This window comes from Bos indicus x Bos taurus, chromosome 13 (genome assembly GCF_003369695.1).
Source record: "Bos indicus x Bos taurus breed Angus x Brahman F1 hybrid chromosome 13, Bos_hybrid_MaternalHap_v2.0, whole genome shotgun sequence".
Taxonomy (NCBI): Eukaryota; Metazoa; Chordata; class Mammalia; order Artiodactyla; family Bovidae; genus Bos; species Bos indicus x Bos taurus.
The window spans coordinates 49,519,909-49,538,150 of NC_040088.1; the positions used below are offsets into that span (position 1 = coordinate 49,519,909).

General features: G+C 37.5%; 1 protein-coding gene and 1 pseudogene across 6 annotated transcripts in view; one reads left to right on the plus strand and one right to left on the minus strand.

Annotated features, from left to right (window-relative positions):
• ZEB1 (zinc finger E-box binding homeobox 1) overlaps positions 1 to 18,242 on the plus strand; it is a 196,681-nt gene that overhangs the window by 153,253 nt on the left and 25,186 nt on the right. For 2 of the 6 annotated variants that reach the window (XM_027559781.1, XM_027559786.1), the window contains 2 exons: positions 8,728 to 8,790; positions 16,230 to 16,391. In XM_027559781.1, the coding sequence (XP_027415582.1) occupies positions 8,728 to 8,790; positions 16,230 to 16,391 (225 nt within the window). The remainder of the gene's footprint in view (positions 1 to 8,727; positions 8,791 to 16,229; positions 16,392 to 18,242) is intronic. The other 4 variants (XM_027559782.1, XM_027559785.1, XM_027559783.1 and 1 more) reach the window with 3 other exon arrangements.
• On the minus strand, positions 1,015 to 1,558 carry LOC113903521 (annotated as a pseudogene).

The following is an 18,242-nucleotide window of genomic DNA, read 5'->3' on the forward strand; positions in this document are numbered from 1 at the left end:
CTTTCCAATATTGAACTAGCTTTAGATTATCTGGAAAGCCCCTCTGAGTCATTGTGTTTTCATATATTGCTGAATATGACTTGGTAATTTTTTGTTGAAGAGTTTTGTGCCAGTGTTCATGAGAGATACTGGTCTATAGGTTGGTTGGTTTGTTTTTTGTAATATTGTAACATGGTTTTGGTATCAAGGTAATATGGGCCTCATAAAATTAATAGGAAAGTCTTCCTTTCTCTTCTGTTTTCTTAAAATATTATTTAAATTTAATGCTGTTTAGTAAATGTCTGGTAAAACTTAAAGTGGAAACCATGTGGACCTAGAATTTCTATTACTTGGGGGAGAAGATTTTAAACTACAAATTAAATTTTTAAAACAATTATAGGAATATTCAGATTAGCCATTTGGTCTTGGATGACTTGCAGTAGTTTCTAGTTTTTGAGGATATAGTCCATTTAAAAGTTTTCAAATTCATGTCTGTTAAGAGATGTTAACCTTACCAGACTGCTTTAAGGAAAATAGCTCACAATTACATAGCACTTACTGAGTGTCTGGTACAATACTAAGCACATACTGTAGTGATTTTATCTTCACAACTACCCTAACTACTGTTGTTATCCTCCAAATTTATATTTTATAAACTGGTTATGAACTGCCTCACAGATTTCATAATGGACATATAAAACTTTTCATTTAAGTGTAATTACAAACAACCTAATTTCTAGCACATTAAAAATGACATTTTTAAACACCATTCATATGTGAAATCCATAGCAATTTAATACCTTAATTTAATACTTCCATTAAAAAAAAAACATGAATAAGCTCTTCTTTTAAGAGTCAGAAATGTATATCTTAATGTTTACTTCTTGAACTCATAGCCCTTTTAATATCTTCTGGCTCTGCAGTGATCCCCTTTTCATTCCTGATACTAGAAATTTATAGCCTCCCTCATTTTTTGTCAGTCTTTCTTAATGTCTGTCATTGTTTTTGGTCTTTTCTTTTTTTTTTTTAAGCAAAGTCTTTATTTTCAAGAAAAAAGTACATTCTCATATCCTGTTTTTGGCATACGTTTTAATTACTTCCAGTGGAACCAAAGCCTCTTGAACCCCTTTCAGTGTCATCTAAAACTTGAACTTCCTCTATTTCTGGGTAAAATATCCGTTCACAAATGAGCTGTGCAATTCAAACTTTTGACTTCAAACTTCTCTTTGCCAAAATTAAACAGGACAACACCAACATTCCCTCTATAATCTTCATCTATGACACCAGCTCCTACATCTATGAAGGGTTCTGCTGCCAAGCCAGAACGAGGAGCCACTCTTCCATAGCACCCAGAAGGAAGGGCTATCTGAATGTCAGTTTCCACAAGCACTGTTTCCATCGTGGTACTGGGTAATCATAGGCACTGTACAGGTCGTAGCCCACAGCGCGCGCGGACCCCTTGGTTGGAGCTGTGGCGTGCAAAGCGGAGATGCATATCGCCTGCCTCTGTGGCCCAGGCCCGCTTGCTGGGGGAGACGACTTGTGCCTCTTGAGAGCAGGGCATGGCAGCCTAGAACGTGGGCATAAGAGGGAGCAGGGGGAACGAGAGAGAGAGAGAGAGAGAGAGAGAGAGAGAGAGAGCTGTTTTGGTCTTTTCAAAGAACTTTTTACCATTTTCTCTATTATTATTCACTTTTATTGATTTCTGTTCTTAATACTTCTGAATTTATTTTTCTCCTCTTCTCCTCCTGTTTGCCATGGTAGCACAGAGTTTTTATTTGAGTCCTTATTTTGTAACATAGGCATTTAATAATGTAAATTACCCTTTAAGCAGTGTTTTTGGTACATTCCACAAATGTTGATATTTTGGTTTTCATTTTTCTCTTTGACCCATGGATTCCTTAGAAGTGTGTTAATTTCCAAAGTGTTCAGAAACTTTTTCCTCTTTCTCCTACATATCTAGTTTATATTCATTATGCTAAGAAAACATACTAGGCTGGCCAAAAAGTGTGTTGTTTTGGCCAACTCAGTACTTTAAATTATATTTAATTTGTTAAGTTTAGTTGTATGATCCTGGATGTGATCTGTCTTCCTGAATCTTTTATGTGCTTTTAAAAAGTACCAGGTTGAATGTTCTATAAATGTCAGTTGGTTCTAGTGGTTGTGAATGCTGCCTGGTTCTTTATATTGTTGCTGACTTTTTCTCTGCTTGTTCTGTCAGTTAATGTGAGGAGGAGTATTGAAGTCTCCAGTTACAATCATAGATCTGCTTTCTGTTCTCTCAGTCTCTTGATTTGAAGCTTTGCTAGTTTCACACATATTTAAGATGGTTATATCTTCTTGGTGAATGGACTTATCATTATAATGTTTCTCTATATCTCTGGTAATTTTCTTAGCTCTAAAGTCTACTTTAATGTTAAAATAATCACCCTATTTCCTTTTCATTAATGTTTGCATGGTATATCTTTTTCTATCCTTTTACTTTTAACATACCTATATCATTATATTTGAAATGACTTATTTGTAGAGAGCTATAGATGGAGCTTGGTTTTTAAAATCTGTCTCTTAATTGCCTTGTTTAGACCATTTATATTTAATATAACTTTTGGTATTTGGATTTAGGTTTATAATTGTATATTATTTGTTTTTCATTTTTTTCATTTTTCTATTCTTTTCCTGTCTTTTTTGGACCATTTGAATATGGCTTAGTATTCCATCTTCACTTATTTATTTCATTTTTGACTGTATCTCTTTGTACTGATGTTTTTAGTAGTTGCTCTATAGATTTGAATGTTACATACTTTGCACAGTCTACTTAGAATCAATGTTTTACTACCCCAAGTGAAATACAGAAACCTTGCACCCACATGGATGCCATTGCCCTCCTTCCTTTATATTGTAGTTGTATATGTAGTTGTCATTTCTTATATTCTCCTTCATTCCTGACATTTCAAGTTTCCCTCTAATATCATTTCCCCTTCTTTCTGAAGATCTTCCTGTAGCAATTCTTTTAGATAGGTCTCCTGGCCATGAACTCTGCTAGCTCTCTTTTATCTACTAATATCTTTCTTTTACCTCCAGTTCTGAAGTATGTTTTCACTGAATGTAAAATTTAGGGTTGAGAGACTTTTATTTTCTTTTAGCACTTTAAAACATTCCATTTCCTTATGGAATCCTAAATTCCTAATGATAAACTTACTGTCATTTCAATCATTGTTCCCTTATATTACATTTTCTCTTACTCTTTTCAAGTTTTGGGTTTTTTTTGTTGTTTGTTTTTATTTTTGTTTTTGTTTTGCTTTCAGAGTTAGTTTGATGATATGGGCCTAGGTTTGGAGGGCTTTACCCTGTGAGATTCAGTTAACCTCTGAACCTATTAATTTGTGTCTTCTGTTAAATTTGGGAAGTTTTTAGACATAATTTTTTCAAATTTTTTTTTCTATATCATTCTCTTCTCTTTCTGTGACTTCAGTGACATGAAAGATACTTCCTTATTATCCTATGTATCTAAGACTCTCTTAGTCATTTACTCTGCTTTTCAGACTAGAAAATTTTCATTGATCTATCATCAAGTTCACTATCCTCTTTCATCTCTATTTTGCTATTGAGCATATCAAGTGGGTTTTTAAATTTTTTGTTATTGTATTCTTCTAAAGTTGTATTTTGATTCTTTTTTTTATAGTTTCTATTTGCTGATGCAAGTTTGCTGAGACTTTCCTTCTACTCCTTTCAGGAATGTTCACCCTTAACTTCTTGGAGAACCTTTATAAAAGCTGTCCTGTAATTTCAACACCTGTGTTATCTCAGTGTTGCCACATTTTCCCACAGAAGCTGTGGTTTTCTTGGTTCTTTGCATGCCAAGTAATTTTGGATTGTATCCTGGACACTTTTGAGTATTATCTTATGAGACCCTTGTTGTTATTTAAATCCTGTGCAGAATTTTTGTACTTCTGGTTTAGCAGGCAATTCAGTGTATCAAGCTGTCAGTTCCAACCAGCTTTTTGTGGGTTGTAGTCCCAATATAAGTTGCGTTTTCAAGCCTTTGCAGTGCTCTTCAGATCTGTACCATGTGGAGTAATGATCTTATCCGACTCTTCAATTCTCAGAGTCTGTGATCAGAACCACATGAGGGACACTTGGGATGCACCCAGGGGTCCACAGACAGCTCTGTGCAGTTGCTTCCCCATGCTCCTCCCACTCAGTGGTCTCCTCAGTATTTCCAGCTCCTCAGGACTCTCCTGTTCAGTCTTCTGTCCAAAATCCTGGGACTTTACTGCCGTACCTTATGCATACTTCCTGCAACTATGACTGTGAGAAGAGCTGCAGGAAGAAGTTCAGTGGACACACGTACCACCTTATGCATACTTCCTGCAACTATGACTGTGAGAAGAGCTGCAGGAAGAAGTTCAGTGGACACACGTACCACCCTCTTCAGGCTCTGCTCCTTCAGCTGGAGGAGAAGGTGCCCCTCCCTTGGCTTTTACGTACCTGGGGGCCCCTGCTTTCAGCATGGTCTCTCCCACTATGGGATGACCTGGGGGCTGGGACCCAAAATGAAAGATGGAAAAATGCATATTTCTCCCTTTCCTGCTCCCTAAACTGGAGGGCTTTTCTAGCATGCTTCTTCCATGCTTCAGTGTCCACATCCAGCTTTTGAACCGCCCTGAACCCAGGCTGCGGTGGGTGGAATCACTTCCAGCTCAGTGGCCCCCTCTTCTTCCTCTGCCTGCTCTGGTTCACCTTCCAGAGTCTTCACACTGCCCCTCCATGCATTCTCCCAGGTGTTGTGGCTGTGTCTGGTGGGACATACAGGTAGCCTATCTCCATCTTCACCAGAGCTGACTGCAGGCATGTTTTTTATTTACCATTGTCTACAGTAACAGGTTTTCCTGGAGGTTGTGAATTATATTTACTGGGAGGTTGATGGACAATTATACCAAAAATAGATTGATACATATGTAGAACCTAATGGATATAAGAAGGAAAAAGATGAAGCTGTCTGGAAACATTCTTAAAAAGTACACAGTGAAACAAACATTCCATCCTTAATCAAAGTTTGAATACTTTATGTTTGCATTAAGGAATTTCTCAATGTTTGCTTTTTGGACAGTCTTACTGTAATAGGTTTCTCTCCTGTAACAGGGACAGTGGAGTGGGGCTAGCAGAGAGCAGGGTCAGGGAAGACTTACAAACTGAGAGACAGGTGAACTGAGCTTCAAAGAAGTCAGATTAGTAGCAGTTACTCAGATGAATGGGTAACAGCATTCTAGCAGAGAACACAGATTTAAGAAAAAGGCAGGTCTAACTGTGCTTGGTGTGTGTGTCATCGAGAAAAAGACAGGAGCAGAAAAGGAGAATCTGACTCCCTTAGCCACTCACTGTGCCTTCTTAGCCGCTGCTACAAAATATCCCCACAGAAATATGTGTAATTGTTAGAAACATCTTGATATTAATTTCAGAAATGCAAGTTTTAGAATTTAGAATATGTGTTAAATTATCCTGTACTTTGAATTATCTTATCTCGCCATTGATAGTAGGCATCTGCATCTCTAATTAAAATCAACTGCATCTGTCATACTTGTTTTTACTTACTAGGAATTTCATTCTTCAGCAAAATGAACAGGTGCTGTCTACTTTAATATAAATGTGTGCTATTTGCCTTTGACTTTTTTAAAGTAAACTTTCAATTTTGAGATAATTACAGATTCACAAACAATTCATAGTTTTAAATTTACAAATAATACAGGGAGTCTGTGCACCTTTTACCCAGTTTCAAATGGTAACATCTTATAGAACTGTAGTACAGTATTGTAACCAGGATATTAATGTTGATACAGGTGAGATGCAGAGCATCCATGACCACAGGGCTCCCCACTTGCCTTCAAACAATCTGTCCTCTCCTCCTTTCCCCTCCTCCCCATCCTTAACCTTGGCAACCACTAAGCTATTCTCCATTTTTGTAAGTTTGTCATTTCGTTAATGTAATATAATTGGAATAATGCAGTATGTAATAACCTTTGGATTGGCTTTTTTCACTCTCCAAAATCTTTTGGTGACTCATTGAAGTTGTATGTATCAATAGTTTGTTCCTTTTTATTGCTGAGAAGCATTTCATGACTTACTTCAGCTGTCTTTTGCCATTCTTTGAAAAACTGAAGTCTTGTTACTCTGGAGTTTGTCCTTTAGATACTTGCTTTGGTATTTAGACTAAAAGCCAAACCCTCGGGAGCACTCTGGTTTTCCTTCCTAAGTTGCACTTAGATTGGTCAGTCATAATATGTTGACATTATAAGGTCTTATAGGAGAAAAAAAATCTTAGGAATAAGTAGATTCAGTTACTTTATTCCTCTTATATTTCTTAAAACTAGAAGTAAGGTCAGAACACATTAGGGAGAATGCTGCTTGAGAAATACTTAGAACACCCCCTGTTCCAAGATGCCCTCATGCCGTCCCTGGATGGAGCGGGGAGGGACTGCTGCAGGCAGTGAGTTTGGGGAGAGGAGGGTACCCACCTGACAGCCCGGCGCGAGCACCATTTCTGTTTCATTAGTTGACATGATTTTAGTTGTTGAACAAAAATTCTGCCCCCAATAAAGAGGGGATGATTGGAGCCTTCCAGGTTTCAAACTGGTAAATAAGCATTGGACCAGATTCTGACATGTTACATTCTCATGTAGGTAGCCTGGATGTCACTCCAGCAGAAGGAAAAATTTAATTGAATTGCAGACAGTGTTTAAGTTAGCTTTAACTGCAAGCAGTAAAATTAATAAGGTCCAAAATAACATTTTAAACTTTAAAGTCAGTGATACTGTGGGCTTTCCTGGTGGTCCAGTGTTTAAGACCCTGCACTTCCACTGCAGCGGGCATGGGTTCAGTCCCTGGTCGGGGAAAGTTCCACATGCCATGTGGTACTGAAGAAAAAAAAAGAAACAAAAACTCCAAAATAAATAACCAAAATCAGTGTTACCTTCCACCTTAGCAAGTCCTAGCTCAGCCTGCTTCGGTTTTCATGTGAGGAGAATCAGCGAACACGCATATGCAGTAATAAATATATTGCTATCATAATTACCCACTTGGCACACTGTTTATTATTTTAGATTAAGTAGATGCTTTGGAGGAAGAGAAAAAAAATAAACATTGGAGACTTTCAGATGCTTAGCAAATACCAGTGTTTATTATAGAGTATTGTTAACATTTGACCAGGGATTTTTAAATTGTCATTTTGCTGATAGCAGATATAAAATCAGAATTCTTCAGCAGAAGTTAATCTCATCATTATCCACTTCAGACAGTGATTTTTATGCTGATCTAAAGAGGTTTATGCATATTTTAACTATCACATAATGATCATCTTTAAGTAGTAACATAAAAGTTAATGAGTATAGAAAATCTGCCAAATAAATCCACCCAGTAATCCAAGACACTTATAGAAATACATGCTTTAATGTGAGCACAGATTTTACTTGATTAGTGCTCTATTTCTCAATTCAATTATCAAACGAGGAAAATCTGAATCAAGATTTTTGATTGACATATTCAATGGGATTTGATGGGAGTGCAGATAACTACACAGTGTTTTAACGTGACTTTGTAAGTCTTCTGATCATAATTACATTATATACTCTGAAAGCAGTTTTTAACTTCTAATCTTTTGTATGTGCACACGTTCTTAATAAACTACTCAATAAATAAAATGTACCTAAATATATAAAGTTTACTTTCTGCTTGCCTAAATAATGTGCATGTTGACTCTGATCTTATCAGCTCATTACAAATATATAGGTGTCAGAGGTGGATAATGTGTGTTAGTCGCTCAGTCGTGTCTGACTCTCTGTGACCCTATGGACTGTAGCTCTTCAGGCTCCTCTGTCCATGGGATTCTGCAGGCAAGAATACTGGAGTGGGTTGCCATTCCCTTCCCTTCAATCCCTGGGTCGGGAAGATCCCGACCCAGGGATTGAACCCATGTCTCCCGTGTTGCAAGCAGATTCTTTACCATATGAGCCCAAGAGAAGGTGAATAATAGACATCTAAAATATTTATTGGCACCACTATTATCATTTGTTACTGCTTACTAGTAGTTACAATCATGAAGAGAGTGAAAGAAAAGGTATAGTCCTTACCTGTTTGCTCTGGGCACACTGCAGGTTGTCAGGGACTCTGTCTATAGTGAGATAAGCCAGGGTGGAGGAGAGAGCGGGTTTTAGAGCCATTCAGACCTGCATTCATATTCCACCACCCAGTAGCTGTGTGTCCTTAGGCAGGTTCTGTAACCTCTTCAAGCCTCATGTTTTGGTGGGATTTTTTAATTTATAAAGAGATAGTTTATGAAGGTTAAAGGAAATGGGTTGATAAAGCACCTGGCACAGTGCCCAGCACATAGCAATTTGTGCTTCAGGGAAGAGATGGAAAAGGAGTCCTACTGCCCGTAGATAGAGCGCCTCTCCTAAAAAAAAAAAAAATACATTAATAAAATCCTAGTACACGTATAATTCTAATATATGTAGAAGTCCAGAATATATAAACATTTTCACTCATTTTGCTTCTCTAAAATATCTCTATGAGTTTTGTGAAGCTGCTTAATTTCCTTAAAAAGCTTTAGCTTAGTAGGACATGTTACTGTACTTATACAAGGGGGGGAAAAATCCAAATCAAATATAACCTAAAAGTTTCCTTTTCAGATTTATAGACGTTAAGTGTTGGTGAGAGGGGGGATCTGTTTTAAAGCTTTTGTTCTTTGATTTTTAGCAGGAAAGGAAGGACAAGAAATCCTGGGGCCGGAAGCTCGGGCAGATGAAGTGGGATGTGCAGGTACTCTTGCCTTTTTCTCAAGCACTATCATCTTTGAACAGCCTTTGTGTGACTGGTTTTTGCATTTGTGAGTTCTGCATTTAATCTGTTTCCTCCTCTTTATCTTGCCCCCCTTTAAATGTTTAAGTACCTAAGCATATGGGGCACTGTATGAAAAATTAGATGTTTATATTCTTTAAATAGACTGCAAGCTTAGATATTCATATAATACAGGTATTCATCTGTAAGAATAACAAATATAATCTACATGTAATCCACAGAGTAAGTGTTTTAATGATAATTTAAACTTCTATCAGATTTTTACCATAGTTACAGAAATACAGATCTATTTTGAGTTTGATTATTAGTTACCAGGATCTACATGAAATTGCCCACAAGACTAAAAGCAGAAGAGAGAAAAAGAAGCAAATATCATGGGTTATCTAGAAACCGGATGAGAATTATGAATATTGATAAGTGAACATGTCACAGCAAACAAGAGAATATACTTTTTCTTACCATTTCTGTGATTGAAAAAGGCCAAAATGAAGTTGAAAGTGAAAGTCGCTCACTCGTGTCCGACTCTTTGCGACCCCATGGACCAGAGTCCATGGAATTCTCCAAGCCAAAATCTGGAGTGGGTAGCCTTTCCCTTCTCCAGGGGATCTTCCCAACCCAAAATGAAGTTGAATTATAGTAAACAAAGAAATTTGTTGCTTCTAGGTGACTATATTAGTACATATTCCCCGAGACTATTCCTCTATTATTGGATTCAAATCAGATTTAAGAAGCAAAAGAGTAAGTGCAAATCTTAAATCCAGATATTTCATATGATAATGTCCAATATATACCAGGCACTTATTACTTCTGATAAGGCAGTCTTCGAATGTAAACTTCAAAAAGAAATTCCAAATTATTAAAACATTTCCTCAAAATTCTATACTTAAAAGTAGTATTACTGTATTCTGTATATTCAACCATAGATTAGATATTTCTATCATATAGTTTTAAATTTTCTTTGTTTCTTCTTTGGCTTAACATTTATAGTTTTTTGTTCTTTGCAGTACATTTTAGGAGTATTCCACAGAGCCTTATAAATCACCTTGTGTTGTGTAAGATGAGTGTATTTTGCAGTAATGTGTCAAAAATCGATTTTTACCTATAAGCATCAGCCCTCCCATACTTGTCAGTTCTATAAAACAAAGAGCAAGCCTTTGTACTCTTACTGAAAGTGCACTCCAAATTAATCAAATAATGGAATGTGTGATCATTTATGGTGCCACAGCCAAAGATTGTGTATTCTGCCTTTAACATGGTTGTGTTGAACTTGCATGAATAATGTATTCAGGTATGCTTATTATCAAATATTTGTCAAGCTGACTTATACATTATATAAAGTATTTAAACTATATTTGTTGTTAGTAAAATAGTGTTAATGAGCACAGAAGAATGCTGTTCATTACTCTTCTATTTTATATTAAAATGTGACGACTCACATCACCAGAGTAGTAGAAGGTCTTCTGTAGAAGATCGTTTGCGCTTTGAGGCAAAGTGCCAGCAAAAAAGACACCTAGAGTTCTGAGTTGACAGTATTTCACCTCACAGTTTGCTCTTTAGTACAAAAATGAAATGAATTCATGCTTTCAGTTTGAAGTACTGAGTGATACATAATTTCCCTCCCTCCCCAAAAATAGTCAGGTCTGGAAGGTAGTGTAACTGTACGTAAACTAGAGTTCCTGCTGAAATACAGCACCCCCGCCTCCAAAATAGTGGGGCCCTGTGTGTTACTTTCCTGGCACTCGGGGAGTTAGGAGAACACAAACGTTTAATAAAACTCTGATAAATGCAGTTTTCAGCAAAGAAGGGTGGAAATTGGCTGTTTGAGACTTGAGAGCAGTTCCACTTTGAAGTCCTGTTTCACCGTTGCTTGTGTTACTTCCTTCACTTCCAGGGAATAATGTGCTGACAAAGTAAACAAAACCATGGCAAGAGGCCACCATCATTAGTTTAGAACTTTGTCAGCTCCTTTCTCAAGCTGACTTCTTCTGCAGTTCAGGAAGTGAAGAGAACTATAGTCTCAGCTTAGTATTCAGGGAGTGAAAAGGTCACCCAAACAGCCTTTGTTCTTCTAAGCATCCTTTCTTTGTTTATTTAGCTGATACTTGTGCAAAGTTTCAAAATTGGAGGATAAAGATTGGCGGAACCCTATCCTTTATTCTGATGGGAGTAAAACACTGATAGCCTCATAAAAATGTTATTTAGCCTTTATATTAAATGTTTGTCTCTCTAACCTTGCTTTGTGTAATTTGTGATTATAACCCTACAATTGTACACTTTGACCAATGATTATAATCCTATAATTCTATACTGTGACAGTTCGTTCAGAGTTTTGTCACACCTGAAAAACCAAATTGTCATCATATTCTCTGTATTTGCTCATCTCTTTAATATTTAAACACATGCAATTTATTAGTCTTAAGACTAGGAATTTTGCTTTATAATAGACCTTTTCACCACATGTACTTCCAAGCACTTTTAGTTTTAGGGGTAAATCTGAGGAATGTCTGGTCTTAGCTTGAAATTGGCTTGGTAAGTACAGGTTCATGGAAAACATGTACTTTAGTTGGAAAGAGCCCAGCTTTCGATAGCAGACCCCCAATACTGAGTCATCTGCTCTAGTTCAGTGTTCACCTTGCGGGACTGCTTTGAAGAAAACATAACAGTTACAGAGCACTTACTATGTGCCTGGTACAGTACTAAACACATACTGTGTTAATTCATTTAAGCCTCCCAACTATCCTAGGACATACTGTTACTATCCTCCAGATTTTATATTATACAGACGGATTATGTGTTGCCTCCCAGGAGTCTGATGGACATACAGAATTCTCCACTTTAATAAGTACAGTTGACCCCTGAACAACACAGGATTGAATGGTGCAGGTCCACATACACACATATTTTATTTAATAATAAATACTGCAGTGCTTCACAGTCTGGGGTTGGCCAACTCCGAGGATGTGGAATCATATACAGTGAGGGCTGACTCTTTAAGTTATACATGGATTTTCCACCACTGGAAGGTCAGTACCCCTAAACCTCATGTTTTAAGGGTCAGATGTAGTTACAGCCTATTATCTGACAGATTAAAAATGAGATTTCTAACATCACTGTTATATTTGAAATCAACAGCAATTTAATACCATTTATTTTTTAAATATGAATACCTCTTTGAGAGTCAGAAATGTTACATCATAATGTTTACTCCCTGAACTAATATAGAATTTAATGCTAACCAGTGTATTTCCTCTTCGAAGATACTTTGATCAACTGTCGTTTTTTTGCAAGAAAAACATATATATAAATTGAAATTTAACTTTCTGTTTAGTTTCCAGGGACTATATGGCTCCTAGATTTTTTAAAATTTATGGATTGATTTATCCTATGATCACTGATCACAACATACATGACAAATTTTAATACTACAGTTTACCCTTGAACAACCTAGGGGTTGGGGCGCCAACCCCTCTGCCCAGTCAGAATCCACATACAACTTACAGTGAGCCCTCCTGAGTACCCAGCTCCTCCGTACACAGAGCCCCTCTCTGTCTGCTGTTCCACATCCATGGACACAACCGACCGTGGAGCATGGAGAACTGTAGTATTCACTACTGAACACATCCAGTACAAGAGGACCCATGCAGTTCAAAACTGTGTTGTTCAGGGGTCAACTACTCATTAAAGTAAAATGTTACTGGAAATGAGATTAAAGGAGCCAAAGTATTTTTTAATTAGCCCATAATCAGTAGTTTAATGTCGCTTATTCTAGAAGAAAGAGTGTGGAGCATTAATTCTGTTTCTGGCTTTTCTTTAGCTCTGAGAGAACTTTATTCTCATAAGTAAAAAGATGAAATCAGTTTTTTCTAATAAATGATTTATTAAATTCTTTATACATCTTCAGAACTATATGCAAAGAATTATGGTTATCTATTAAGAAGAATATTTTAATGACTTGTCAATGATCAGTTCTATTAAATGCACCTTCAGTTCTGTTGAAAGCAAAAATTCAGAGCCACCTATTTCACTAAAGGATTTATTTCTCAGTCACCAGAATCACTCAGGCCCTCACTTCCTTGGGTGTATACCAAAAGGTTTCACCCATACTTAATTACCAAAAGGCTAATGATGTCTGTTCTGACTTTTGCTACTTGTTTACCCTCACTTAGAGGCACCTTGTGTAATATATTCAGAAATGGTTGGGAATATTGAAATATTGCTAATCAGTACCTTTTGTCAATACATTTTAAAATAAAAATTCTTTTAATACCTGAGCTAAGTATATTTTGATCCGTTTCTTAGAGCTATAAACTTATTAGTTCATTCAATTTCTGGAAAATTTGTACCTAATAACCTTACTAGTGAAACCAATTATCACTGTTAGACCATCAGCCAAGTCAGACTTTCTGGCAGAAAAATAAAGTGTGTCTTCATTTTTCTAATTAAAATGAATGTGTTGATACACATTTTGAGGGATTTCATAAAATTTTTTCTATTAATATGAAGAATATACAATTTATAATGAGGAACGCATAAAGTATAAATAAATACTTCTTTAAAATAGATTATTCAACAATGAGGTTAAGGTTATTTAGATCTAATCTAATTATTATGAATTATAAAAATCTTTGTTATAAAAAGTTATAAAAATCTTTGTCTCCAAATGAGTATCTTTACAACCAGTGTATAGATAAGATTATAACTTATTAAAGACATAAGATTCATGTATAAAATACATACTACATATGTAATTCTGAACAATGTACACTACTTAAAACTTCATCATTCCATCATCTAGGATATATTTAACTACTGCTGCTGCTAAGTCGCTTCAGTCATGTCCGACTCTTTGCGACCCCATAGATGGCAGCTCACCAGGCTCCCCTGTCCCTGGGATTCTCCAGGCAAGAATACTGGAGTGGGTTGCCATTTCCTTCTCCAGTGTGTGAAAGTGAAAAGTGAAAGGGAAGTTGCTCAGTCGTGTCTGACTCTTAGCGACCCCATGGACTGCAGCCTACCAGGCTCCTCTGTCCATGGGATTTTCCAGGCAAGAGTGCTGGAGTGGGGTGCCATTGCCTTATCCATTTAGCTACTAGGCTATAGAAAATATAAACATTTTGAAAGTGGAGAATATTTAATTGAAGTAAATATTTTGTAATATAATCTGATAAAAGTATTTTTAAGTAACTTGTCAAATCTATATTTCCTCTATAAGAAATCACATAAATATAAATTTCATTTGTGAGTTTAATCTAGTTTAACTCAAATATCTGAAGTTACATTGAACAGATCTACTTAAAAAAATAATGGTAATACAGTGGAACTATATGTAACTTTGTTCTGTGTTTTCCAAGTCTCCTGTAAATGTGTTATCACACACACTTTCATAATTTAAAAAATAAAAAAGGAAAATAAAATGATAAAAGATATAACAACACAGACTTGTACTACTTTAGCTGTTCAGAAGAGCTTATTGTTTTAGCTAATATCAGATCCTAGGAAAGGTTTTCGAGAATACTCCTTGCTTTGTTCTCACCAGCCTTCTGAAGAGCAGTGAATTTTTTAAGAATAGTTAGGGAATGAAACAGGTGAGGTCATTAAGGGGAAATTACTCTACTTTCTCTGGCCATATCATATAGCGGATTTCAGAGACTCATAACCAGGGCCAAAACATCCCCATTTTAGTCACCAGCCTTTCCCCTGATAGAAATCCTGGGAAGGCTGGACACTAGAGTGCTCTTTTGTTGGCCTAACTGATCAGGACAGCAGGCTTCTCCCAATCAGTACTTTGAATTGTTTTCCTTTGGCAGCTGGAGGTTTTATACTGCAAGGCATGCACTGTACTGATGTAATGGATGGAGGGGGGACCTGTCTGTCTTTGAAGTTAGAGCAAAGGACTGTGAAAGAGGAGTAGAAGAAAGAAGCTTTTGGACTCTAGGAAGGGCCCTGCATGAAAGCTGAGGATCTGGAAATGGATTCCCTTTAAGTGAAGAGTAGTGGCTTCCCTCTTAAAGAGTCTTCACCTCCGCCTGGACCCAGTGACCAAGGTTTGGTGACAACTGGCATCAACTGAAGAAAAAGAGTTCTCAGTACAGGCGACCATCGAACAACACAGTGGTGGAGGCACCTGCCCCCCTGCAGTGGATTCCATGTGTAATTTACAGGCAGCCCTCCCAATACTGGATTCCTCTGTGTCTACAGTTTCACATCCATGGGTTCAACCAATGACAGTCATATAGTACTAGAGTATTCACTATTGAAAAAACCTAAGTATAAGTGGATCCTCACAGTTCAAACCCATGTTGTTCAGGGACTGACTATATATAGCAGACACTACGTAACTGATAGCTACTGCCTGTGTTTAAAAGGAGGAAAAGATGGTGAGTAGTCACCTTTATTACTCTGTCGTTGGTGCTAAAGTGTTACACAGCAGCCACGTTGAGAAACTGAGCTACTGCTCCCGTGCAAGTGTTGTAGTATCTGTTGAACAAAAAGATGCTGGTACATCACCGTCTTAATTGGGCCCAGTTCAGTCTGCTGTTTCACAAATTCAGAACTGACTTCAATCTGAAGTGTGTGAAGAAGTCATACATGAGACACCCAGAGGCCATACTGACCCAGGATAGTCACCAGAAGTGTGGACCCTCCTCCGGGAGGACAGACGGATGGAACCCCAGGGCACCAGGCCCACCCTGCAGCACACCAGTGCCCTGGCTCCCTTCTCCAAGCGAAGACGTGCTCTACCCTTGTAACCTTCTGACTTGGTGGAAATGCCTCTCCCATCACCCAACAGTGACACAGTTACTGGAGCAGAAAGACAAAGAACAGCCCTGTCTGTATCTGAATACTCGGGGAGATGGAAAGCACTTTTATCAGTTTGATACTCTTTAACTCTTATTAGAAATCTTTCTGATTGTAGCTAACTATTAAAGCTGTTTTCTAAGAAACCACATAATTGAACTGAACTTCAGAGCAGTTTGCACTCAGTTTGTCATTCAAGTACAACTCTAAGTAAACATGGTACAGTCGGTTGCTAGGAAGAACTTAGGTTTGGGAACTATGTTTTTCTCTTTTCCTGTTTTCCTTGCTTTATTATTGATTGAGAAACTAAGGATTCAGCCAACCTCCACTGGGTCTTGTTCACCAGTAAGATGGAATAGAAGTACAACCCTAAAACTTAAAGAGGATATGGTAACAATGTTGAGACTTTTAGAACTCTGTAAACTTATAAAAACAGACTTCTCAATAGATTATAGCTGAATGAGTAAATTGTTTTTAATATTCCTGTAAATATTTCCTATAGATTCAAGGACAGTTGTATTCTCTCAAGATAGTTTCTTATTTAGGAAAACTATGTAACAACTTGGTGAAATGGCTTTTTATAGAGTATGCATTTCTTTTAGTAAAAGATGATGAATGCGACTCAGATGCAGAAAATGAACAAAACCATGATCCTAACGTTGAAGAGTTCCTGCAACAACAAGACACTGCAGTCATCTACCCCGAGGCACCCGAGGATGACCAGAGGCAGGGCACGCCGGAGGCCAGCGGGCATGATGAAAACGGTAATTGGAGCTCACGGCCGCTTGGTTCTCACCTCTGAAGGATTATTGCTTCCATTGCACTGTGTGGGAACCCACCCCACTATAGGGAACATTTCTGAAAACGAGAATTTATTGCAGATGGCAATAGAGAGTAATTTCTTTAGCGAATGGAGTGATGTCCATGGTAACAGTGTGTAGTCTTTTGTCAGTGCATCTCATGTGTGCACTGTGATGCCCCGCACGTGAGATGCTTAGCACCGTGCCTGGACATTGACTTCCATTCACTTACATGGCAGCAGGCAGCAGAAGTAGGTTCTGGGAGAAGCCATACTTCCCCTTGATGCTGCTCCACTGTTCTGGAAGAAAACCTTGGTGGTATGGTTCAGAACATACTAATTTGGAGACAGTTTTGTTTTTTTTTTTTCCTGTATCTATGTTGGTCGTCTCTGATATTAACAGCCAGTGTATAAACAGCAGTAAAATACAATAGTAATGTGTTCATATTCTCCTGTAAAGAAATCAGCTGTCATTCTGCCTTCCAAGCACTAGAAACAGATGAAAATAGCATGTTTCAATACTACTCTCTTAAGTCATCTCACCCTTTCCCTCCCCTACTGTGACCAAAGGTCTGTTCTTTATATCTGCGTCTCCTTTGCTGCCCTGCAAATAGGATCATCTGTAGTGTCTTTCTAGATTCCATATATATGCATTAATATGTGATATTAATATATGATTGTTCATCTCTCTCTTTCTGACTGACTTCATTCTGTATAATAGGCTCTAGGTTCATCCGCCTCATTAGAACTGACTCAAATGTGTTCCTTTTTATAGCTGAGTAGTATTCCATTGTGTATATATACCACATCTTCTTTATCCATTCATCTGTCAGTGGGACATCTAGGTTGCTTCCATGTCATAACTATTGTAAACAGTGCTATAATGAACACTGGGGTACATGAGTCTTTCTTTTTCAATTATGGTTTCTTATGCCCAATAGTGGAAATGCTGGGTCATATGGTAGTTTTATTCTTAGTTTTGTAAGGAATCTCCATACTCTTTTCCATAGGTACTGTATAAATTTGCATTCCCACCAACAGGGCAAGAGAGTTCCCCTTTCTCCATACCCTCTAGAAATTTATTGTTGGTTGACTTTATGATGATGGCCATTCTGATAAGAGTAAGATAATACTTCATTGTAGTTTTGATTTGCATTTCTCTGATAGGGAATGATATTGTGCATCTTTTCATGTGTTTATTAGCCATCTGCATGTCGTCTTTAGAGAAATGTCTGTATAGGTCTTCTGCCTGCTTTTTGATGGAGTTCGTTGTTTTTCTACCATTGAGCTGCATGAGCTGCTTGTATAACTTGGAAATTAGTCCTCTGTCAGTTGTTTCATTTGCTATTATTTTCTCCCATCCTGAGGGCCGTCTTTTCCCCTTGCTTATAGGTTCCTTCATTGTGCAGAAGCTTTCAGTGAGGTCCCATTGGTTTTTGTTTATCTATGTTACTCCAGGAGGTGGGTCAGAGAAAATCTTACATATTGCTGTGATTTGTGTCAAAGAGTGTTCTGCCTATGTTTTCCTATGAGTTTTATCATTTCTGGCCTTACATTTAGGTCTTTAATACATTTTGAGTTTATTTTTGTGTGTGGTGTTAGGAAGTTCTAATTTCTTTCTTTTACACATAGCTGTCCAGTTTTCCCAGCACCACTTATTGAAGAGACTGTCTTTTCTAATCTGTATGTATCCCTAGATCTGAAGTGGGTCGTGAGTGTGTGTGTGTGTGTGAATTCAGTCAGTAAGTTGCGTCTGACTCTCTGCAGCCACATGGACTGCAGCATGCCAGGCTTCCCTGTCCTTCACTACCTCTTG